Source organism: Ctenopharyngodon idella, chromosome 3 (assembly GCF_019924925.1).
Source record: "Ctenopharyngodon idella isolate HZGC_01 chromosome 3, HZGC01, whole genome shotgun sequence".
In the NCBI taxonomy this organism is placed as follows: Eukaryota; Metazoa; Chordata; class Actinopteri; order Cypriniformes; family Xenocyprididae; genus Ctenopharyngodon; species Ctenopharyngodon idella.
Genome location: NC_067222.1, coordinates 35,208,829 through 35,236,064, shown reverse-complemented (window position 1 = coordinate 35,236,064; position 27,236 = coordinate 35,208,829). Strand labels below are relative to the sequence as shown.

Sequence of the window (27,236 nt, the reverse complement as noted above, 5' to 3'; positions counted from 1 at the left end):
ATAAACAGATGTGCTTGTGTCGTGTCGAACAGGTTGCTTTGTGAATCATTATTCCAGCAGCGGACACCACCTCAGGTGCCAAGATTGTTGAAGTGTGTTAACTGTAATTTGGCTTGAAATAAAAATATAATGCTAATTTGCCAGAACAACTCTGAAGCAACAGATTCGAAAACATACCATGGGGCAAAAACATTGTTTGGTGTAATTTTCCTCAAAGTGAGACACATGCTATTATGCAGTGCCATAGCCTGAGCTCAGTCGTGATGAATTCTAAATGCAATCTTCCAGCCTGTGCATAATTTTTCCAACAAAATGATGTGTAATTTTTCCAGTCACAGAGAGGATCAGTGCATTTCTAGTTTTAAGGTACTGAACAATTGTGTTCTGACATGTTGTCTGTGATCCCTCTTCCCCAGACCCTCTTGTTAATCCCCCCACAGCAAGACCAGGGATGGTTCACAAGCTAACAAACTCACAAACAAACAAATGAAAACTCTAAGGCTTTTCACACTTGAAATAGTTAAAGGATTAATTTACTCCAGAATTAAATTTTCCTGATCATTTACTCACCCCCTTGTCATCCAAGATGTTCAAGGGTTAGTTCACCCAAAAATGAAAATTCTGTCATTAATTACTCACCCTCATGTCATTCCACACCTGTAAGACCTTCGTTCATCTTTGGAACACAAATTAATGAAAATTCAGCTTTTTTGATGAAATCCGATGGCTCAGTGAGGCCTCTATTGACAGCAATGTCACTGAACCTCTCAAGATCCAGAAAGCTACTAAAGACATATTTAAAACATATTATAACATATTCAAAACACTGCTTCATGAAGGTTTGAAGCTTTCCGAATCTTTTGTTTTACTGTCAGTCACGTGATTTCAGTAAACGAGGCTTTGTTTTCGCAATCCGAACCACTGATTTGAAACAAAAGATTCGTAAAGCTTTGAAGCTTCATGAGCAGTGTTTTGAAATCACTGATAGATATTGTTGAAAAGTCGTTATTTTGTTTTTTTTTTGGCGCACAAAAAGTATTCTCGTCGCTTCATAACATTAAAGTTGAACCACTGTAGTCACATGAACTGTTTTAAATATGTCTTTAGTGGCTTTCTGGGTATCTGAAAGTGTTAATTATCTTGCTGTCAATGGAGGCCTCACTGAGCCATTGGATTTCATCAAAAATATCTTAATTTGTGTTCTGAAGATGAACGACGGGTGTGGAACGACATGAGGGTGAGTAATTAATGACATTATTTTCATTTTTGGGTGAATAACCCTTTCATATCTTTCTTTCATCAGTCAAAAAGAAATTAAGGTTTTTGAGGAAAACATTGTGCAAAACTTTTTTTCTCATCAAACACTAAATGTCAACAATATCTTGACGAATCTTCAATATAATAAAAGTGAATGAGGACTGGGGCTGTCAAGCTCCATCATGACAAAAAAAGAACTATAGGTATGAAGGTATCATACAACCAAAATATAATTTACTGACAATCTTGACATCCACCCGAGATTTCCTTGTACCATTATATGAGATTATGAGAGAAGTAGCGCTGTTCAGTTTGTAAACAAATCATTCTTTTAAGTCAGATCAATGAACACCCAAATGGGAAAATTATGTAAATAATTTAAATAAATATGTAAATAATTATGTAAATTTATGTCTGTTTCTCACACAAATCTATTGTACGAGTTCAGATTTGGAATATAGCATATGGACTATTTTTTTTATAATACTTTTATACTGCTTTTGGGTGCTTTTTAAAGCCCATTTTTCATGTCCTTTCAACATGAGGGTGAGTAAACGATGACATTTTTTATTTTCGACTGAACCATTTACACTACACACAAATCGAATATCCATCCCAGCTTTCCTGAAAATGGTCTGCCTGAGTGCAAAGCTACAAATTCCCACTGCTGTTGCATCAAGCGCATTTGCTGGACAGAGCAATGGAAAAGCAATGACAGTGAAAATGCATGTTGGGACACTGGGCTTTCAGTGGCGGCAACATGGCAGACTAAAGGAGAGTGATGTTAGCAGAGGATGGCTGCACTTCTCCAGAGGGAGTCAGCCACTGCAACCTTTATTGACCCTTTCCTCCATCATATCCCATTATGCATAGCACACTGTGCCCCACACATTCCCCACTTGTTTATGCACCTCTGAGTGCAGAACAACTCAGAAAGTGTAAAAGGAATGAAAAACAACAGCACTGTCTGTGACTTTCGCAGCTATTTGAGATAATGCTCATCATTTTACAGCTCTAAACCATTCAGTGACCAGCACAATCTCAAGATAGACACGCCATGATGTGTTTGACAGATACATGTGTGATGATGATGATGATGAGTTCTGAATCATAAATGAATGTCTATCTTACGTCCTGTAATGGGTCATTATTTCTTTTAAAATGTAGAATTTTTTTGTGCCACTAGTAGCATCAAATAGTATTGCAGTTTGTTTGAGCAGCCCGACTAGACTGGGGTCATGTATTTATTTGTACAGCATTTTATACAATACAGATTGTTTCAAACTAGCTTAACGGTATACAGAAGATATTATTCAGCTCAATTCAGTGGACATGATAACACTGTTTAACCAACTAATGGAAGATGGAGAGAGTGTTTGAAACAGTACTTATTTGCATAATTAAAATTTTGGTGATAATCACATTTTTGTGTAACTAGCTAATTTTCTGCAATGTGATAAATGTGAACATACAATACGTTCTCAGCTTTAGAGGTAATGAACATGTCTATCATTTATCAAAGTAAAATAACCGTATGTGCAGTCGAGACATGCATGTATCTTCGGTGATGGGGTGAAAAGTGTCGTAGGCTCAGTGGAGTGACTTTGACTGATGCAGTAATGAAGACTGTCAGTGGCCCCATGTAAATCCGATTAGGTGGCTGATTGACTCGAGAGTGCGGAGACTCTGCTGAGTTGCTGATCTTTCTCCCCACTATGTTAAGAGCAATCAGTACATAGATCAATGCAGCCAGCCTTATCTCATTACTGTAATCCTCCCTCAATTACTATAGTGACAATTTATTCCTATAGCTGGCAGTACTGAACAAACACCAACTGTATATGGATAAACCTTGAAACATTTGATTTTAAATAAACGGCAGTTACTCAGTAAACAACCTGTCTATCACATCATACACAGTATTACAACGATAGTCCACCCAAAAATGAAAATATCATCATTCAAAAAAAAAAAAAAAAAAAGACATTTTGAAGAATGTCAGTAACCAAACAGTTGATGGGCCCCATTGACTTTCATAGTATTTTTTTTGTATAATACTACGAAAGGCTATAGCCGCTTTTCCACTGTCGGGCCAGTGCGAGCCAGGACTTTAATTATTAATTTCAACAACAAATAGTTTTATCAGAAAACTAAACAGAAAGAATTCACTGGAAACTAGCTTGATCGCAAACAAACGAACATGATAAAGCGGCCGTTTGTTGGCATTTTTGTTGTTTACTTAAAGATATAAAACCCAAGCATATGTTTTACCACAGTTTTACAACAATAAGTGATACATTGATCATAATTAATTAATTTGTGTCAAGACTGCACATTAGTCACAGAAATAAAGTGATATTTACTTTTATTACACAAAAGAAAGAGGACACACTTATTCAGTCGTGTCCCTTTCTGTTTATTTGTAGTCACAGGACAGTATGTTCGTATTAAAATCACATTTAGAAAGAATGATCATTTCTACAAATTTTCCACCAAAAATACGACCTGAGAAGCTTTAGCACTCTCTCCAGTGACAGTCCCAATAGTTATATTTATTATCAGAGAAACAAAGGAAGCTCCCGAAAAATCAGAGTTGCTTTATTTTATGACATAGCCTATGCGGAGCTAAATATGGATATCAGACAGTCTGGTATAAAGAAACGAGACATACTGACGGATAAAATAAATACACGATTGTGATAGCCTATATGATTTGTCTGATTTCTTCAAGCGGTCGTATTTACCATGTTTACTATGGTAATAGTGCGCATATTCTTTTGCATGTGCATATAAATATTTCTGCCTTATACGGTGATCAGAATCCACATCGGATCACAAACAAGTTATTTCAAACACTCGCTGCTGTCTGAAAGTGAGTTTTGAGCTAAAATGATTTTAAGTCTTTAATGTTGACGTTAGCTGGCATGAAATCATCTGCGGCGCTGCCGTCTAAACTCCGCATCTGTTCGTAACCACACCACTGGCCGTTGGCCCCGAAGAACTCCCGACGAGGCACGATCAAGCCCCGGAAGTGACAGTGGAAACACGACTGATAAGGCCCATCAACTGTTTGGTTACCCATATTCTTCAAAATATCTTCTTTTGTGTTCAGCAGATGAAAGAAATTCATACATGTTTGGAACAACTTGAGGGTGAGAAAATGATGACAGAATTTTCATTTTAGGGTGAACTATCCCTTTAACTATAGGCAATCTCTTTCCTTAAGCAATTACATTTTCTTTAATTTAATGCATTTGGTCTATGAAGGCTTATTACCACCACAGATGAAAAAAAAAAAAAAAAAAATATATATATATATATATATATATATATATAATTGTGAGAAACAAGTTGCAATTGTGAGGTATAAAGTCAAAATTACAATTATTCCTTGCAATATCCTTTTTTTACTCTGAAATAGAAAAAGCTTTTGTGACATGCCAACAATAATTTCAAACTGGAAAAATATTTACACATTAAATACACATATAATGGAAGACTAGCCAGCAAACAAGCAGCGCCATAAATAGATGTTTAAAATGTGGTACTTTCAAACATACTCAAAAGCTTAACTCAAAATCTTGGAGGGATTTTGTGGTGTTTATCCGTCTGTAAAGCACTGACATTGGTCACACAATCACAAGTTCTTCCACCTAAAAAAGTAGTCCCGCCTCAAAAGGCACAAATAACAAGCATTTTACTGAAGAATTCATGTTAATTCTTTAAAATGTATCAAAAAATCTCTATGCAAGGATGTCTCTAAACCCCAAAATCACCATAACAAATGTCTGCTAACTATATTCACCTCTTCTGCTTCTGAAATAAGGATAAAAAGAGCCCTATTTCATGTCTTGGGTTAATTAGACAACACGAACTGTTCTTTAAAGTAACACAACGATTAAAGATTTAACTTCAGAAGCAGATGTGCTATCTCGGCCCCACATTGGTATTCAACAAGCCACACTTTAGTCAAAGAGCGACCAATCAATCATATATAATCACACATAATTAAATGTAAGATAAAAGGGTTTGTTCAGATCTATTATTAGCATACTTACCTCCTATTGTGAATATTGCTCTTTCAATGATGTAAAGTCAAGGTGCAGCTGAACCTTATTTCTACTAGAGCAGCTAAACATTATTTCAACACCAATCGCTCTCCAAACTGCATTTTAGCAAAGTAAAAATATTTATCACAAGCCATTTATGCAATAGGCTTTATGCTGAACTTCACATGAACTTCTCATTGCATCTGCTTGTCAGAGAAAGTGGATTAGTTCATTTTAAAATGAAAATTACCCCAAGCTTTACTCACTAGGTGTATATGACTTTCTTTCTGATGAACAAAATCAGAGTTATATTAATAAACATTCTGAAGCATCTAAGCTTTATAATGGAAGTGAACAGGACAAACGAGTATGAAGCTCAAGAAAGAGCATCCATCCATCATAAACGTACTCCACACAGCTCCGATAGGTTTAAAAAAAGCCTTCTGAAGCGAAGCGATGTGTTTGTGTAAGTTATGAAGCAGGGCTTAAAACTGAAAAGAAAAAAAAAAAAAAAATTAAATAGTTTCACTCCGAGCAGAATCAGTATTTTAACGTTTCTGTTCCTGCATTCCTTCTGTATTATTAACGTTTCGAGACCAGTTTTGATGAGAAAAAATAATGGTTAATAACATTATTTTTTCACTTTTTTTTTTTTTTGCATGTAGCCTACTTAATAATAACAATAATAATAATAATAATAAACTGACAGCATTTTATTTATTAAAAAACAAAGAGAGTCTTGTATTTGCCGTCTTAGCCAATAGGCCTAAAATTATCTTTTATAACAAGATTCTGTCCAAATGTAAACCTATTAAATGAAAGGAAAAACTATCATCGGTTTATAAATTAAAGTTTTTTTTTAAGATATTTTAAAATGTTTGCTGCATAGTTAAAAATACCGACGCTATATACCGACGCTATTCCTGAGAGGAAAAAAAGATAAGTCGCGTATACGTCGCATTTTATTATTACATTCAGAAATAATGTAAATTGCCTGTAAATAAAGTAAAAATGTTTACTAATAGCCTAGCCTATATAGCTTTGTTTATAATGTTTGTAAACATAAATTATGTACAAAACTGCTCTTTTTTACTTCCCACTCCACAACAAAACCTCTGAAGTTAACAGTAGGACGATTCAGGTTACATTCGTCAAGCCGAAACGAATTACAAAAATTCTCTTTTCTTTTTTGACGTCATTCCAGCTTCTATTGCTATTTTCAAGGCGAGAAACAGGTTAGAAATAAAACTAAATAAGATGCAAAACGAATTAATTTAAAGTGAATCTGAAGCCTACCTTTCTCATTCGGCACAAATTCTGTTCTATTTTCAAGACGTATGCTAAACTGTTATTTATTATGTAAGCTTTGTACTTCACTTGCATTATCGACGTAAAACATCATCCTTCACATAACAGCACAGTCAGGCGTTGGTTGCGGGTGGTAAACGGAAGATTGTATTACAGACTTGAATTGAGCAGCAGTGTAACATTTTATATGTTTGGTTGACTGTATTTTATTTTAATAATTAACAGGCTGCGAGCGATATCAAGCAAGCAATGCAAGAAATTGTGTGTGCGCGCGTGAGGCGCCGGCGCGACCACTGGAATTTTTTTTCCTTCTAATAAGACAGTAAACTGTATTCCATAATTTATGGTCATACAGGTAAAGCAAGACATCATTCATACATTTACAAAAGACACTCAAATAACGAAAACAAGCAGAATGTCTGTTTTCTTTCCTAGATCTTTGGAGTGCGCCACAGTGAACAAAAACTCAACACGTTTTCTTTCGTTTTGTAAATCTGTAGGCCCGAGACCTAATTATTTAAGTGAAATATATTTCACGTAGCCTATAGGCCTAAATATTCCCTTTTATTTTATATATGTTATGTATAGTTTTATTCTGTTTTCTCCGTTCACAGAAGCGCTGCATGTGCGTGATGTGACGTTGTGTGAACTCATATTCTACTATCCTGCAATTTTCGCTGGTTTCAAAATACACGAGCTGCATATTACTTGACATTAATTTTCACTTAAATGTAGGGCTAATTGACGGTTGGTGACATATATCATCGGAAAAACTAATGCCAGGGCATTGCCATTGTGACTTACCTAACCTACGATGACTTGACAGCTGAGCCTGAGCGCGTCCATAGGCTGTACTATTTGAATTCGGTTGACTGCCAAATCAAAATATTAAACAGAACAATAAAATAACGTTATTAACTGGTTAATGGCCATTTCAAATAAGCGTTTCTGTTCAGAACGATTAAATTTGATTTCGTTTCTGTTTCTGGTTACGTTCCGGTCAAAATTTAGTTAGTTTCAGAGCCCTGTTATGAAGTAAAATATCTAGCTTCTGTCAGACTGCCTTCCATATTCAACTTACGAGGAAAGTGTAAAACTCTCGCAGTTCAAAACGCTTACACTACGTCTACGTCCTACGCCTTCCCTAATCAAATTACGAAAAAAAAGAAAGAAAAAAAAACTGATGAGACGTCAGGATTATTATTAATATAACTCAGATTGTGTTCATCAGAAAGAAGAAAGTCATATACACCTAGGATGGCTTGAGGGTGAATAAAGCTAGGGGAAAATTTTCATTTTAAAGTGAACTAATCCTTTAACGGCTGACGGCGATATCTATGGACTTTTAAGGTAATCAGCTAACCTATCTAGTTATTTTTATTGTTGGCGTTTTATTTGATTTAAATATCTAAATATTAGTAACAAGAAGAAAAGAAAAAACATATGAATCTGATATGAATCAAGTAACTCCCATTTTGACAAAACTTCATTTGTGTTAGAAAGCTAAAAAACTTGATGACATATTTAAATGAACCAAATTTAAAACATTTAGTACATCATAGTTTGCAAGGCATGAAAACAGTATCTTGGCACCTAACAACTAACCGAAAACTTGGCAGTTGGCCATCGGGCCATCCTTATTGTTAAACCAAGATTAAGTATTTATTTTATTACTATTACAACAATGTCAGTAAATGTTTAATTCCCCACTCATACAATTATTCAGTTTTATACACAAGACTCAGTTGTTCAATATTATCCTCAATACCAGCTGCAGAAAATGTCAGTACTGCATCCACACACATTCCTTACTGTGAGACCTCTATCAGATTGGCTAAATGTCAAATCACAGGATTGGGTGCGAAATCACGAGTGGTAACATCCCAACAACATGGTGAGGAGAGACAGAGGTGCAGTCCGAGGCATTGCAGCACAACACAGTTATGTAACCAGGAGATGTGTTTGCCCAATAAGGCTACAAATCCTTATCACTGTTTTATGAATGAAAAACAAATGGATAGCTAACCTCTGCGCATGTCACAATGACATTTTGCTGGGGAATACATTATGAAATAGTCAGTTTCCTTACTAACAGTCATTAACAATCATCATACAACCATCCTTATGTTTTTCCTTTACAACAATCAGTATGGAGCGCTACAGTGATGGCACATTTTTGTAGGCCAACCAAGAAGTTAGCATCACCCTCGACAAAAAGCCAAAAGGATTTTTTTCATTGGATTTTGGATTACTGCAGAAAATAAGTTCTGTGAAACAACAAAATTTATGATAGGTACACATTCTGTTCATCATGATAATCTCCACAAATGAACACAACTTTTATGAATATTGAAGCCTAAATACAATCGGCAGGAATAAAAAGCTAAATGTAAGCTTTAAATGAACTACACCACAGTCACATGACTTCAACATCACCACCATTAAGCTTTTGAAAACTCTTTCGGGCTTAATTTAAAAATGTTTTCCCAGAAACTTTGAGTTAGAATGATTTGCAAGAGCAAATCATGTTTAATGTCTCTGACATCCTCCGTAGCCCCTATTTAGCCACTTATTAGCAGCTGCTTTTTTCAAGACAAGTAAAAGCTTTAATAAAATCACAAGGGGAGTATAACTGATGTATTTTATGTCATAGAATAAAACATGAAAATGTCTTGAGCTGGTGTTAACCAAAGACCTTATTTCAAGCATTTAAGCAAGCATTCAAGCAACCAGAAACCCACTAAAAAAAACACTGTCTTCATGGCAATAGGACCGGAAGTGCTATAAAATGTCGTTTTTGGGATTTGGCCAACAAAAATACACCACCCCTGCAACACTCTATTAAAGCACTGTAAGTGTTCAGAATATTCATGAAGGAACCCACACTTGCACTCACCTGCTCATGATATTCAATCCCCATACTCAAGGTGTTGATAAGGATGGCAATCATAATTCCTCGATTAAAGTATTTGCTATCCACTATGCGTGTCAATCGGTCCCGGAAGTCCTCCCAGTACTGAGCCAGGCGGTTACGCTCCTCCAGTATTTTATGATGGGGTGCACGGCTGGGTTTGAACTCTGCTCCATGGGAGAACTCGTACACCACGTCCCCTTCTGATCTGGAGTAGTCTGAATCTCCGAGCTCCAGATCCAAGTTCTCCAGGGCCCTTGTGCAATAGGGGCAACTCAGGAGCTCAAGAAGCAACTGACTGGGCACCACACCAGCTATCTGCAACAGCACACGACTGTGGCCTACATGGGGAGAAAACACAGTCAGTCAACAGTTACTGCGTTTCATGGATTTCCGTGCATTAAGGAAACACAAATTAACTATTTCATTTGCTAATTAGGAAGCTAACATGCATGTTATGTACAAGGGTCATATCTTACTTTTTTATTTTTAATTAAAATGTTAAGTAAGAGTTTTCTCATAAACATTACTTCTCATAAAAAGTAACACTATAACATAATTATTTTTTTTATAATGCAATACCGTAATCATGTTGCTTTTAAAAGTGACATTCACGAACAATGATGGCTGATTTGTCTGTTGCTGTTGTGCATTACTTCCTTTTGGATTAAGGACATTTTTCAGGAGGAACATGACCTTTAAATAATTCGCATGATTTATTCTACCTGGCGTATAACTCAAACATCAATAGATCTCACAATCAACCTAACAATTATTGTGAGGTCGCTTATTTGAATGATTACACATATCTGGATCTGTTTTGCTCCACTTTACCAGTCAAACCAATAGAACCAGTTACTTCAACTAATTAGCCTATTAAGTGCTTTGCCCTCTCTTTTCCTTGTGAACTAAATAAAATAAAATAAAATAAAATGAATCTGTCTAATCAGAATATGTCTGTGGCTGTACTCTTATACTTATGTGTTTCCTGAGAACGTAATCATACACGGTGGCCCACTTTAGCCTGTGGTAATGAATTGAAGTGGAGGTGACTCAAGCAGCAATTAAAAATTACTGCTGGCAGAGGCAGTGAATTTGAAGTAAACATGCAGTACATATTCTTGTTGACAGAAATCCACACATAGTAATTCTGCAACAGACTGATATAGAAATGAAAACTGGCTTGGGCATGAAAGAGATGCCTTGGTTATCTGGGGCTGAACAAACAATATAACGCAAAACCAAGTGTATGAAATTCTACTCATTTATTCCAAACATACATAGTATTGGGACAAATTTACTGCTCCTGCAGTAAATTTGTCACAGAAACTTGTTTAAGTGTTATACATTTAAAGGAAAGATTCTGTCTATATTCCATGTCTTCTGAAGGAACAGGGAATAATTTAAAGGGATAGTTCACTCTAAAATGAAAATTCTGTCATCATTTACTCACCATCATGCCATTCTAAATGACATGAGGGTGACACAAGGGAGATTAAATGATGGCAGAAGGTCCATTTTTGGTGAACTATCCCTCAAAGTCATTATTGAATGAAAATCTGCATCTCTTCATTTCAAAATTTGTCACATCACAAAAACAGAGAAGAACCAGTTGCTGCATTTCTATCCAAATCTTTCACATTTTCCAAATCTTTCATATTTCTACACATTTGCCTGAAGGAGTGTAACTTCTGATATTCTTTCTTGGAGTAATACTGTAGTAAGAAACTTGTCAACTCCTCATTGGTCCATGCCCAGCATCTCGCCTCTTATTCTGTTTCAGACAGTCAAAACCCAACCTTCAATGTAAACTTCAACTTACATTAAACTCCATCACCTCCGCCTATAATGCATAAACTTATTTGTGAATTTTGACTTTATGCATTTACATTCAAGTTTTCTTGAGTGCAAATTAAAAATGTAAACTTAAATAGTTTTATAGATATCAAGCTAGTGACATTTCTAATCACTGATGTCTTATGCCCTGAAAACACCAAGCCGACACTGACGAACTAGTGGCGACGAAAGCAGACTGCAGGGTTGGCTCATGTCGGCAGCGTCTGGGTCCAAAGTTGCCCTGACACACCAAACCGACGCTCGACACCCGACGGCCAAGTAGCACATCCAAAGGAAATGCCTTTCCGTACCAGCAGGTGGCAGTAGCTGAACAGCCAATCAGAATGATCAGATGGCCTGACTGACCGACGAGCTACGACGCCGTTTCAACATGTTGAATCGGCCGAAAAAAGCAGAGGAGGACCAACTTCAGCCAACGGTGCGGAACACACTGAGAAAACTTAGTCGGCCGACGAACAAAAACTGCCCGGCGGCTGACCGTCGGCTTGGTGTGTGCCGGGCTTTACAGACATAACTGAATATATGTAAATTATTTGGGTTTGGAAAAAAATTATATGATGAGAGAATTTTTATATTTGGGTGAACTAACACTTTAATACTACTCAACTAGAAACCCCAGCAGTCTGAATCATTGAAAACCAACTGATCTTTTCCCTCCAACGACAGAATAAGCCTGCTGCCTCCGTCTAACATGAGGAATCAACTGTTGACTTAGGATTTTAAAGGGCTTGATGGCCACAGTCGCTAGTGGAGCACTTCAGCTGTCGCCTCACTCCTTTAAAGATTGTGTTAATGACTTTAACATTTGAGGTATCGATTTTCTGTCGCATTTGTAAAGGGCTGCCTAACAATCACTTGTCAGAAGGCCTTTCATTATTCCGAAAAAGGTTGTGTAGGGTGAATACAACTAGACCTGATAGGAAGAGGAAACAATGACTATGAAAAACTTACTATGTTCTCCCATGAGCTGGTGCAGCTTCTCAAAGGGATCAATCGCTTCACATCCTGTATTTATATCCGATTCCCTCCTCCCTTTCCCTGCAGAACTGCTGCCTGTATAGCTGCAGATTAGGGAGGGCAAGATGGTTGGATAGTTCATCCCCCCGTTTAGTCGTCCAAGCGGCGGAACGGCCACCGTGGCGCTCATTCGTCCTTGCGGGGCCTCGTGAAAGTCACCTTGATAAATGCTGTGCACTGACTGAGTCCTGGAAGAAAGATTGTGCATGCCAGTTGGCTGAGAGCACACGGTCAATTGCGGCCCCGTTGTGATAGACCTCATTTCCAGAGCCTCGCCGGGCCCCGTGGAGGCCACAGGACTGGGGCTGCCATTGCTGAGGTGACAGTGCTGTCGTTGGTGCTGTTGGATGAGGTTGTGGATGGAACGGACCCAGTGTCCGCCACCCCTGTGCCTGCTGTGACCGTTGGCTCCGCTGCCGCCACCTCCTCCCCCACTCAGCACGCTGTTGGGGTTCACCTTCTTTCTGCGCTTGCTCTGCCAGCCGTTGTAGATACGAGAAGCTCGGCGCTTCACCTTGCGGTACAGGTGGCTGATGTACCTCAGCATCTCCTCGTAGCAGCTCCCCGGCTCAGAGTAGCTGGCAAGGGTGCTGTCGTTGGAGAGGTAACATGCTCGCTGTTCCTGCATCAGCTGGTTCTCACGCTGTTTTGTTTCTGAGAACTGGGTTGCTATTACAACCAGGCACAGGTTGATCATGAAGAAGGAACCCACCTGAGGGAAAAAAAAAGTCACTTTAGTTTACCATCATGAATATGAGAAGTCTCTTCAATGCCTGTTTAATGCCTGTTTTACACCTCACATGTAGATGGCGCACAAACAATACACTACAGTTCAAAATTTTGGGTTTGCCATTTTTTTATATATACATTTTTTTTTAAAGTCTCTAATGCTCACCAAGGCTGCATTTATTTGATCAAAAATTATTATTATTACTTGAAAATGAAATATTATTATTATTCTTTTTAATTAATTTATTAATTATTTAATCATTTAATTAATTAATCAATTAATAATATTTTTTTATATATTTTAAAATGTAATTATTCCTGTGATGACAAAGCAGAATTTGCAGCATCATTACTCCAGTCTTCAGTGTCACATGATCCTTCAGAAATCATTCTGATATGATGATCTGATTCTCAAGAAACATTTCTTATTATTGTATGGATGTGTATATTTTGTAATGGTAATGGTATAATGGTATGGATGTGTATATTTTGGCATCCATTTTATCCAGGATTCTGCTCAATTCACACTCAGGAACTGAACTGTAATTTTAAATCCATTCTCAATTCAAATTCCTGAAAATTTCAATTTAAGTTTTTATAGGTCACACTGAGAGACAGATATATCCACTTGCAATGTCACTTGTAGAAATTTGTATATACTACTTAATATTCATCAAATGTATGGACCAGGGTTGAGACACATTACATTTCTTAAAATGCCTGCTGTTACAGTTATGCTGCTGCCCTGCTTGCGATTTACTCATGTATATGGTGTGAAACAGGCTGAAAATATTAAATACTTTTAATTTGAGCATACTTACTATAATAAGCAATATAAAATATATAAAATTGTAAAAGGAGTGAGCATCCATAACGTAATACATGATGTCCACCCATCCTTCCAAAGTAATAACCTGCAAAAAAACAAAAGAGAAATTAAGAAGAAATGCTGTGAGATGAAAGACTCAAGTGATCATTATCTTGAGCTTGGCCCAGCAGAATAGCAGTCTCAGGTGCCTGGCTCACATTTCCAACTGTGCAGATGGCTGGTGGCTCAAACACTGAGTTTTGAGGGTTTTTTGGGGAATGGAAAGCCTGCAAGTTTAGTGGGGGTTTTTTTGCAGGTTTTTGAAAATAATAAACAAGTTCAAACACATTCAAATGTAGAGCACTGTTAATGCACCTTGACCTGAGGTAACGTTTCAATAAATTACCTCAGTTTAGACACTCAGATCAAGACATCTCTAATTTTTGTGTTAGACACTAAAGCTCTTGTAATAGTGCTGTTTCTTTCAAGATATTAATTTTGAAACTCTTTTATTTCATAAAGACTCTTTAGTGAACACAAAGTAGAAAGGACATATAAATCGGACAAAAAATATAGCATGGCACAGAGTGATGCCAGAGGTCTGATTGTTAGTTTGATTGCAGTAAAAGTAGTAGTGCAGGGTTACGTCTGTTAGCATTGAGTCATTTGTTTTGGAAGCTCTGCGCCTGCAGCACTACATTTCATTCCCATCCAGCTGTATCATTTAGCATTAGTCTTAATGTTTGAACTCCTGTTTTTCTCATTCTTTCTGTGCTGTCTACTGGATTAATTTTCTGGTTCTGGAAAGACATTTTGGTTTTTAAAGAGACAAATTTCTGCTGTTCACATAAAAACAAAAACATGAATCTTCTTTTTTGATTTCCACAGTGCATCCACACATTTGGCTTTAAAACAGCTGATTCAAAACTTAGCCACATTTACATTTTGTAAATGGGACTGTACTGCTAGACACACAATTTTACATAATTTATTATAGCCTCTTTTTACACACTGTACACAGCCATACCAGACATAATTTCAAAATATTGCTTAAGAGTCCATTTGGGCTCAGGATTTAATGGATGTCAGAATAAAAAAAAAACTTTTTACTTGGATTGTTTTCAGCTGGTCACAGCACTAATATCCTTGAATATTTCCTTATGTGGGTGTTTCTTGGAATACTGGCACTTGTAGAATTTTAGAAAATAAAATAAACTCTCATAAAACACTCTCACTAGTTTAACTTGTCCACTAAATAGCATTCTCTGATGGAATTAGTTCATGGAAATGTCAATGTTTAACAATTTATTTTTTTTTATTTTTTTTTTTTAAACTGTCAGCTTTTGTCTAAATAAAATTTCATAGATAGCATTTTATGCATTCAAAATATACACAATTAACTAATATTTTCAAACTTTAAGCATAATTTAGTAAAATATCTGACAAATTACAAATATCTGAAATGATGCACAATAAAAATTTTCATTTCACAAGTGAAAACTGCCTTGAATAAAAAAAAATATATATTTTAACATTTAATATTTATTGTGTGAAAATTGACATATCAGTTTATATAAAGAAAATAAATGAAATATAAACACAATAAATATTAAATCCTAAAATATCTATATATTTTTTTACTCCATTTGTAAAATGCCAACCCTTTTTTTTATGATTGATTTTCATTTTTTTAAGACAGTATGTCTGGATCTGGAACAACTTTAAAACAAATATACCTAAAATGTATTTAAATGTATTTAAAAAGGAATAGAAAAATAAATGATGGCATGATATTTTTAAGTTTAATTTTACAGTAACCTTATATAAGAAGGTTTATCTGGACATAAAAGGGCTAATAGGTATAAAAAAAATAAAAAAATAAAAACTTGTTTTAGAATAACCTGCTCCCGGAGGTGTCATCTTATGAGTACAATCCAGGCCCTATTAAAATCTTATGTTGACACAGGTGAAAACCCTTTAGGCCCTCTTTTATAATTGCATACCCTGTACTGTCATTATATCCCAGCCAAAAGGGACACCACGTGACTGACCCACTTGTAATGATCGGACAAATGAGACCGACATTCATTTCCACAGACTAGAGCACAGGTCTCATTGTATGTCCGTACGGTGGGCCTAATGCGCCCCTCCACCAAGGGCATGACTGCGCATATTAAATACTAGTGGTCTGTGCCATCAATTCGTCTGTGGTGATTCAACTCTGCTGATGAGGATGGATTGAAAGTACTGATGAGTTAATATGCAGCGGGTTGCTTTTTCTATTCTTATTTAATTTCCACAGGCTGCGATACAAGATATCACTTTCCCATCGAAAAATCTCATCACTTTGCAGAGTTCCTTCCGAGAAAGGGCCATGAATGACTAAAACAGACATTTGCTCAGTGGAGATTCAATTATCTGGTGTGGTTGGAGCGTGCTTAACAAGACTTTGTCCTTTCAAGAAGAAAATTGAGCAATAAAAAGTTGTAAAAAGCCTCATCTATCTTTGGAATAACTAGGGCCTTTGACTTCAATGAACAATGATGCTTACTAATGCATTTCCATTCCCACAGCGTCCAACAAAAAGACCATCAGTCATGTGGAAAATCAAGAGGAACGTACCTGGAATATCGCAATCCAGGCATATCCAATATTATCAAAGTTCACTGCCCCTTTGTGCGGGTTGAGCTCCCCGGCCTTACACACATTGTAATACTGGTTCCAGTTAACACAGCTGCTGTTGCTGGTCCCATCCAGGCCAGAGTAGGCATGTCCCGGTGGAGATGCATTTAAAGTGCACTCAACACCATCCTTGAGGGGGGGCACCTCACTGCAGCGCAGCATGCCATTCTCCTTAATGGAGGAGCAGATGAAGGGGTTATCCTCACCGTCTTCATTCATGTAGTACGGACTCATGAACGACAGATTATAAAGGCTGCGGAAACAAATGAAAAACAAATCGAAATTTATGCCATTTGCTTACTAAAACAGACTGTAACTGAAACATTGTATGCTCAGATACCACAGCTTCTTCCATCTTTACACAAGTCATTTACATGAGAGGACCCCTGCAGAACCTCATGACTGTGTGCCAAGGTCAATAAGTCTCTTAAAATATCAGGTAATTTGACCTTTTTATGACAAGGCAAGGTTGGTTCAGGTTTGAAAAAGTCATTTGGTGCGTAAAAAAAAACAAAAAAACTTTACCTTGACAAAATATATTTTAAAAAATTGATTAAGATGTTGACACTTATACGTATTCAAGGCGTGAGGAAAATATTTTATTAGTTACACCACATGACATTTAAGGTGATGATACACGGGGCAACTTTTTGAGCAATGTTGCTTGGACACTTTCCCATTGAGAATGAGCAACAAATTTCTATCTGGATACTTTAGATTGGTTGTGGGCAATTTTTTGAGATCCTCCAATCAGAATGCTAGCAGCCGATCACGTGACCGGCTTGGAGTTTTCAGAAAAAATCCATCACAAATCAGATCGGAAAAGCATTTTTTTATTGGGTTGGCAATAGATTTTCTCCTCTCTGATTAGTTGCTGCCAACTGTCCGTTGCCATGATTAGTTGCCCTGTGTCTCACCAGGTTGTCCGTTGACAGCAACAATGCCTAGCAACATTGCTCAAAAAGTTGCCCCATATATCATCACCTTTAGAGTCATTAAATTTAAACTTGAAAATGGTAGAAACATTGTTCAAAACCATCTGAAACCAACAGGGCACCAAGAGTACTTTTTTTTTTTTTAGAAAAACTTGGCAAATGTGTTTTAAACTAGATTTTTAAAATATTTTTCCTTTTCTTTATCATGGACACTCTTGCATACCATTGATTCATCTGCCTAATATGTTTAAATTAGGTCAGAAGTAAGTTTTAAAGGAAAAATAAGTTAATTTCAAAATTACTATTATTATTTTTTATATACATCATTGGGGACCCTGGAGCCCCCAAACATAAAACAAATTACATTTAAAACAGAACCTGATTCAGACATTGTTATTAAAACAAGATATACACTGAGGAGTTTGGGAATATCATGTCACAAATGGTATTGCAAAGCAATACAAAAAATTAAATCAACTAAAGACTGAACCAGGTCAAAACTCTGCTTTTACTGCCATTATATGCAGTGCTTAATATAATCTCAATAAAATGAAAATAAACTTTCAGCAAAAACACTTTAGAACAGGACATTTCACTAGCTCATATTTCATGTTAAATAAGAACCGGAAGATGAAAATGTTATTGCTCTAGCATGTTTGAATCACAGGGGCCATTACACAAACACATGCATTTACAGAGCACCAATTTGTCCAATTACATCAAAATCTATGATTTATAATTCAGCCCATTTTGACGACTACAGTCTGTAATCATCAATGCCTCTAAAGACTTTTTTATTTATTTAATGTGGTTTTACTCTTGTACCTTTGTTGGAGGTGTGTGTACCTTCAGTGCTCGGGGACCAATGCTCAGCACTGATTTGATGCCAGGGTGCAATGTTCAGTTTACAAGACTGTCAGTGGCTGAAATGCCATTGCTGCTGGCAACAGTTGGCTGCCACTTTGGATCATGTCGGTAGCGCTGACATGCTCCCAGCGGAGAGAGGGTAAAAGAGGAGAAGAGGGGAAGAAGGCTGCCGGTTAGATAAGAGCAGGACAGTACTTACGCTTTCACATCATCTGGCATGAAACACCGATTCCTAAGGAGTCCAGCCCACAGCTGCACCCCGACAATGCCGAATATAAAGAAGACAAAAAAGCACAGCAGGAGGACGTTGCCTAACATAGGCAGAGTATCAAGAAGCAGAGTCACCAGTATCCTCATACCTGAAATACAAAGGCACAAGAGAACACAGTATTTTAATTGTCTTGTGTTTACTCCATACTGCTTTTAGGCTTTGCATAATATTCTATGCTTTATTATAAATAAAGTGGATAGACCAGTGTATGGATTAATCAGACAGTATTTTGAGATTATCAACCTTGACTCATAACGTTGATTTGAAAATCTACCAATAGATTTTTTTTTCACAATCTGAATTGTGTGAGTGAATTTTAATTAAATATTTTGAAAAGTAAATGTGCATTTGATTTCAACTATGTTGGTATTAAATTATATCATATTGCAAATGGACACATTTATGAGGTGAGTTTTTATACATTATTTTAACTAGAGGAGCACTAGATACTACACGATAACTACACTGTCCACCTTAAAGGGTTATTTCACCCAAAAATTTAAATTCTGTCATTAATTACTCACCTTCATTTCGTTCTACACCCGTTAGACCTTCGTTCATCTTCACAACACAAATTAAGATATTTTTGATGAAGTCTGACTCCAGTGGTTTGTGCAAACAAAGCACTCACGTCGCTTCATAAAACTGAGGTTAAACCACTGGAGTCACATGGAGTACTTTAATGATGTCTTTTAATGAAGGTGAGTAAATAATGACAGAATTTAAATTTTTGGGTAAACTAACCTTTTAAGAGACCTTTTGAGTCACAAATACTAAGAAATGAAAGCTTTAGCATAGGTTCTACCAGGAATACTCTAATGCCACATCATTCATTCATAGGTCTAGCCAATCACTGCCTTACACCTGGAGTATATAAGCACTGAACTCTCTGTTTCACGTTTGCAGTTGATGACCCTGACGTTCCCCTCCATCCTCCCCACCACCACCAGGTTGGCCCTGTCCATCCATCGGAGGTAGGCTCCGCCCCTGCCTTCATCTTCAGGCAGGATCAGCCGAATCTGCATTTCCCCAGGATTCGGAATAAGGACTGGGCCTACACCAAAACACTTATACAACTAAACACGAATCATTGTCGCTCACTACCATCTGTTAATACATTATGGAATAAATACCAAGCAAACATTCACCTGCCCTCTGAGTCTTTCTGGTAGAAATGTTATGTACTTGAAACAACATTAAGACCAACAGAATTCTCCTAAATGTTGTCCCAACTAGTCAAACACAGTTGTTGGGAAAAAAAAGAAATTCAAATTGGACAATATTTGTGAAATGTTAAGGGTTTATGAGTTCCCAGCATGCATTGCAAAATGAATAAATGATACGGTTACTGTTGATTTGCTGTTTGCTGTTTATATACTTTATTTTATAAACTATATGTACAGTGTGTGTGTGTGTGTGTATATATATATGTGCAGTGAACTAAGTTGTCTTTCTGAGTGTGCAATCACCTTACAAAGCAGGTATCTAGTTTCAGAAGGTTCATTTTGGTAGCCATATATATATTATATACATATATATGGCTACCAAAATGATAGATTTATTTTGTTGTATGTTATGCATACTTTGTTTAGTTTCATATTGTATTGTTAGTTGGGTTTGTGTTGAAACAGTGTTTTGTTCTACTCTTATATTTGGTTTAAGTGTGTGATTTTAAAACCTGAGATAAGGTTGAGCCAACCGCTGAGGTTTATTTTGTGTTATTGCTTAAAGGGGAGTATTTGATGCTTTTCTCTGTGTTCCAGGAGCCAGTCTGTGTGGGAGTGTCTGTCCTCTGGGGTCAGCTAGGTCTTCTTCACTGCATGGACATTGAGATGAGGGTGTAGAGTGATCTGTTCACTGCATTTATTTCAAGTTATTTGTTAGTGATTTAGATATCAGTGTGTGGTGTGTGCCTTTAAGACTGTGGGTTGTGGTCCGGTGACTTTGTTTCTTTCCCTTTCCCACAGGCCTGGTATAACCTGTACTATTTTAAGTGGTGGGTTGTGGTTTTAATATTTTGGCATCCAGTCCAGATCTCCAAAATGGGATTTTAACATTTAAATTAAAAATAAATTGTCTGTTTATCCTAATCTATTATTGATGGTTGTTTTGTTAATAAAAGTATTTGTACTTGAAGGTCACGTCTCTATTCTCTTTTGTTGAACTTGTGTTGCTGCAAGGTGTTAAACAAAATTATTTCCGTGGGTGTAAGTCCCTGGTGGCATAGTAGGGAGTTAAGTGTGACCTTTTGATACAGCTCGGTTACATGTAGTTCCCTTGATGAATTTATTGCCTAAATGAGTCATTTTGCATTTAGTGAATGAACACATTCAAATTGAACACATTCAAAAAAAGTAATGTTACTTAGGATAATTTTTTTTTTAAAAACAATAGTTGAGAGAACCTAAAACATTTTTTTTACAGTGCATATAGTGTAATGTAAATCAAATGGCAAACCTTATGTTGTAGAATGACAACTTTAACCTAAATTGGTCCAACTTGTTAATGCTCGACAGTGCAGAGAAATTGCATATTTTAAGTGCGCTGCTGAGGGACCGCAGGGATTGACTGAGTCTAACTTTAATGGAAAATTAAGACTTAAACCACTGAACAAATACCCATTCCCATTATCCTCCACAGCAGGTTTTCACAACCTCTGATAAAAGCTAACCACAACTCAGAACACCACATAGCAAGACCCTAGCAATCACATAGCAATGTGTTAACAACTAGTCAGAACACATTAGCAACCCACCCACAACACCTTAGCTACCATGTACCAATGCCCTGACAACACCCTACAGTGGCATTGTTTTGCACAGGCAAAAAACACTGACATTTTCTTGAGAGTGGATGCAGAATTCTAGTGTAGTGCTGAGAATTACCATAATAGGAAAAGCTTAAGGAATGTATTTGACATGCTAATATAAACTCACATCAGAACTTTCAGGCAGTTAAATATTACACTGTCCTAAAGAATACAAACAACGGCTGTCAAAGTTAGCACATTAATGTATATGATTAATTAAACTGTAATGTTGTGTGTGTGTGTGTTTAATAAAACTAATAAAGTTTCATTATTAGTTTAATAAAACTTTATTAGTTTTATTAAACTAATAAAGTTATTTCATTACTGAATGATATGCAGATGATACTTTTGTGCAAGTGAGATAATCTCAGTAGTTCACATATATTTTGATGCAATTGAAACCAAAATGTGTCCATGTTATGTATTTTTGTGAGATTATGTGAAATGAATTACAATCAAATATTTTGATCAACTGACAACCCTAACAAAAATCAAACCAAAGAGCAAAAGAACAGGCATGGATGCATATGTAAATCAGTTGTGTCACATGGCCCAGTGATCAAGACAGTTCAGTGGCACACTAGACTTTGTTTCACAGACAAAGCTTAAAGGCCCGTTCACACCAAGAACGATAACTATAAAGATAACGAAAAAGACATAGTTAAAAAAAATCGTTCTAAATATAAAAGAATAGCACTGTCGACACCACAGATATAACGATAATGATATAGAGAAACAATATCGTTGGGATCACTTTCAGAATGATTTTTTTCCAGTTGTTGAACAATAAAATACTGAATCCGTTCTAATTCAAGGGCTTGCACATTTAAAATGGCAGAAGTCATTGCGGAGAAGTTAATCGCCAAGGTCCAGGAAAAGCCACCACTGTTTGACAAGTCACACACCCTTTTCAAGGAAGAAAATGGATATATGGAAAACAATTGGTCATACCCTTGGAATAAATGGTGAGAAGTATTAACGATGAGATCATTATGCCAGACTAGCAAACAGTGTAACATAAAATTACCTCAGGTATCCAGCGCTAGTTTTGAAGTTGCAGTGAAGAAGACTTGGTGTTGTTTTTATTCCACTATATTGACTTCGTCAACTAAATTCACTGTTAGATTAGATCGATTACAGTACACTAGCTATTCACTCGAATACTGGTTAAAGCCGTGTGAATGTAACAAGAACACCAAAAACATGTTGTACACACTTTAAAACCGCAGCACGTGAGCTTAGGTTGGTGTGGACACAAATATAGTTATCGTTATAGTTATCTTTATAGTTATCGTTCTTGGTGTGAACAGGCCTTAAGCCTAGTCTCAGACTAAAATGCATGTTTGAGCTGTTTTAACTGAAAGCAACTTACACTGATATATCTTAAAATATGTCAGTGCCAATGTTTTGTCTCAAGATGCACAACAGTTTTTTGCTAAGGCACGTTTATATAAGCTACTTAATTGCCCTAATGGAACTAAGGCCTAATCCTGGCTTAAAGGTGGACTATTTCAAATCCACTGTTTGGGAGTTAGTCGGGCCGATACCAACAACAAACGTCTAACCAATCAGCATTAGGGGGCGTATGACGGTCGAGGAGAGAGAATGAGTGAGTGGGAGATTTGAAAATAAGAAAAAAAGCTGCAGAACGAGAAATGGGACACAATACAAAAGAGCTCAAAAGAATATCACTGGAATGAAGGTTTATGTCTAGGCAAAACGCTTTAGGACCCGCGTTTATATTAGAAAAGCTTTCCAGCGCTGGAGAGAGCTAAGAGGGAAGGCCTGAAAACAGACACGGAGGCTGCTTTGATCCCACTTCTCATGTGAGTACACTGGGTTTTGATTGTCTGGAGCTGCTGCGCTGTTTGCAACTAACAACGAACACTTTGTATTTACTCGTGTGTACTGTATGTTCATTTTTTGTGCTTCCTTGTCGTTCGTTCATCAACGGCGCTTTATTTTTTGTGAAGCATTTTGTTGCATGTCAGCTGTGATAAACAGACATCCACTCGCATTGCGTGTGTAACAGTGGCCAGATAGTGAGAGTTGTGCCGTTAAAGAGAGCATCAAAGTTCAGCATATCTGATACAGAATGAATAACCTGTTACCTACAGATACTCATACTCATTTAACAGGGCACCAGACTGCGACTAAATGGTCGCATTTTGCTACCATTTTTCCTGCCGGTGCGATCAAAATTTGTTAGCAGTTGCGCTGGCGCGTAAAGAAAGCATTTGAATTTGTCACAGAATTAATAATATCGCTGCGAGATCTAGTGAGAAGCATTCAAATTCAGTGCAGAGTTCTCTGTTGTTAACCTTAGACATAAGATCAAACAGCGCTGACGTGGAAACCAGGAGAAACATTGTGCTATGAATGAACAAGTTATAGAGGGCTTTCAGTCCACAAACTAACAACATTCGCCATGGATTTAATGTAATAACACTAACTGTAACTGTGGAATTTTGGCAGGAATAGTAAAATGCTTTCAAGCACTTCACACATCTTTTTCCAGCACTTCAAATCTCTAATATTATCATATTTAAATGTTATTTGTAATGTGATGACCAAAACATTATTTGTTCATCCTAGATTAGACCATTTATAAAACTAAGGCTCGGTTTCACAGACAGGGTTTAGCCTATAAGCCAGGATTAGGCCTTAGTTTAATTAGGATTTTTAAGTAACTTTTATAAACATACCCTAGAATAAAATATTACTGGTGTTCATCTTGAGACAAAACAATTTCAGTGACATATTTTAAGATATTTAAGATTTCAGTTAAAACAGCTCAAACATGCATTTTAGTCTGGGACTAGCTTAAGCCTTGTCTGTGAATCCAGGGGTATAAATTTCAACATGTAGGAAAACTCACACTTATTTAAAAATAAAAAAGACATTAAATTACCATTGTAACCAGTAGGTGGCTGCCATTTCCACTCGCTAATATATATTTTCAATCGTTTTGCTTTTGAATTATTATTTAGACATAGTGAATGATAATGCTGCCCTCAAATGTTAATCTGGAGCCTTGCAAACTTAAAATAAAACTGCACATTATAATTTCTGTAAGTTAAGTGTATTTATACCAAGGCATTTGTCTGTAATACAGTCAAAATGGAGGAAAATGTGAATAACTGTGCTGCAGGTCGATTTAAGGTGTGCCCCTAAATTTTCTGCTTGTGCTCCTAAAATTTTCAGTAAGGGGCTACAGTGCTCCTAGTAAAAAAAAGTTAGTCTGTAGGCCTTTATAAGATGAAACAGTCCTGTCTATCACTCTGATTTCTTGAAATTACACAACAATGGTGGAAAGCAGCAAAAAGACACTGTTTTCCTCACTCCAAGTGCATAAAAACATCAGCAAACATCATTGAGAGAAGTGCCCCTGGAGAGAAGCGATGCATCCAGTGGATCCGTGTGACTAATGTGTTTGAGGTGGGTGTGTGTGGCTGATGTAATTTAAGTGTATGATATGAGGAGGAGAGGGCCTTAAATGGGCCTGTCTGAGTGTGGACATCCTTTTGATGTCCTGCATCCCTCCTGCCAAAGACAGCGTGGAGCCACAGTGTCGCTCGGACACTCTAATGAGCCCCCTAGAGAACTGTGCGGTCACAAAGAGGATGGACATGCTAACTCGCTCTCGTGTAAACAGATAGAGGGGAGATAGAGAATCACTCTGCCAAGCATTTCCAGCTTGGTATTTGAATTATGGCTTCAGGTGTGAGAAGTCATGTTGGGCTGTCGGCAATAACAAAATAACGTAGATGCACACATGCACTCAAACTAACATCCACAATTCGCTCCAGCAAATAGTAATATCATTCCATACTAAAAGCACTTATGCTGGCGGCAACACTCCACCGAGACAAATAAATCACAATATCTCGTTTTCCATCTGGGCAACAGCAGAGTCATTAAAGCTGATGTGGTGGAGCAGACTTACTCATACTTAAAATCTACAGCTCCAGGGGTGGGGGGTCTCAGTCCACCCCGTAGTTTAGTAGTTAGTGCACTGCCCACAGAATCTTAAAATTCAAGTGCACTAAAATGTTTGCTCCCTAAAAACACTGCAAGCTAGTTAGTTAACTCCCTATTTGTTTTTTGTTTTTGTTTTTTGTTTTAAAACTGCACAAGATTTTTGATGCCTATATACACAACCTACTGTATATACATATATACCTACAAGTAAATATAAATGTTTTGTTCTGAAAGAAATGTATACTTTTATTCAGCTAGTTGAATAAAAGTAAACTAAACAAACATGACATTGTTACCATAAAAAAACTACTTCAAATAAATGCTGTTCTTTTGAACATTCTATTAAATGTAAATGTATCGGGTTTCCACAAAAATATCGAACTGCATTGTTTTATTGTTTTATAATGTTTCCTAGGGTGCACTTATAATGTTAGAATGATTTTTACATCAAAAATGTCATAATTTAGAAACAAAAGGCATTTTCCTAGCCTGATATTAGCCCTCTGATTTGAACGCTCTGTTTTAAAGGGTTAGTTCACCCAAAAATGAAATTTCTGTCATTAATTACTCACCCTCATGTCGTCACAAACCAGTAAGACCTTGGTTCATCTTCAGAACACAAATTATTGTAAAGATATTTTTTATTAATAAAGATATTTTTGATGAAATCTGAGGGTTTCTGAACCACACATAGGTAGCAACGTCATTGCACCTTTTGAGGTCCAGAAAGGTATTAAAGACATCATTAAAATAGTCCAAAACAAATTATAATAATACATTAAATTATAATATTTCTTAATATTACTGTTTTTATTGTATTTCTGATCAAATAAATGCAGCCTTGTTGAACATAAGAGACTTCTTTTAGAAACATCAAAAAAAAAATCTTACCAACCCCAAAGTTTTGAATGGTACTGTCTATAAGACGCTTGCCTTTGTAGAAGTCTCTTAACAGTAACCAGAGGCAAAGGGGACACCACTGTAATTTTATTTGCCCTTTGACGTATTGGACACATTATGGGACTCATTATTTTTCTTATAGACAAGGATCTAGGAGATCAAATATAACTGTCAGTCCGCCACACAGAGGCTCATTACTAAAAGAAATACGCCTTTCTCAGTTTGTGGTACATTTTCTGCTGGGTAATTTATAGACTAGTGTGTTCTGTAAGTTGTCTTTCCTGCACACAGGCTCATCACATGATTGGATGAGATGATCTCTGCTTCACATGTCATAGATCAGACAGCAATTTTTGCCTTTCATCACAGATGAAATGACACATAACAATGTCTTTGAGTGGCGGGTAGCAGCCAAAGATCACCCTGCTGGAAAAACCAGGTCATAGCAGCCTCAGGTGGTTTAAGCTGGGTTTTTTTTTTTTTTTTGGAATATAATAGCTAGTTTGTTGCTGCCAAGGAAAAATATTTTCCTGGAAAAATATGAATTGAAATATGGCATGTTTTAAGCCAAATGTCATGTGTCTAATCACCATGGATCCCCAGCAGCTCAGCCAAGGTGACCTAGTCAACTTAACCTGGTTGATCAATATTTTTAAACCGTCTTGAACCAATCAATGACCATAAATATATCATTTTATCAGGATTTTCCAGCATGAAAGACACTTACTAGGCACTCTGTTGATGGCTCGCAGGGGCCTGAGCACTCGCACAGTCCGGATGGCTGACAGGCTGGCGTTATGACCGTCCAGTGAATACTCCATCATCCTGGAGGAAGCAGAGCAGAGGAAATGTACT

General features: G+C 36.8%; 1 protein-coding gene across 3 annotated transcripts in view; it reads right to left on the bottom strand.

The window, feature by feature from the left end:
* Positions 1-27,236, bottom strand: part of cacna1ha (calcium channel, voltage-dependent, T type, alpha 1H subunit a) — a 104,566-nt gene that overhangs the window by 22,343 nt on the left and 54,987 nt on the right. For all 3 annotated transcript variants that reach the window (XM_051886670.1, XM_051886668.1, XM_051886669.1), the window contains exons 5-10: positions 27,109-27,206; positions 18,620-18,779; positions 16,559-16,871; positions 13,950-14,042; positions 12,334-13,111; positions 9,511-9,866 (exon numbers count right to left, since the gene is read on the bottom strand). In XM_051886670.1, coding sequence (XP_051742630.1) covers positions 9,511-9,866; positions 12,334-13,111; positions 13,950-14,042; positions 16,559-16,871; positions 18,620-18,779; positions 27,109-27,206 — 1,798 coding nt within the window. The remainder of the gene's footprint in view (positions 1-9,510; positions 9,867-12,333; positions 13,112-13,949; positions 14,043-16,558; positions 16,872-18,619; positions 18,780-27,108; positions 27,207-27,236) is intronic.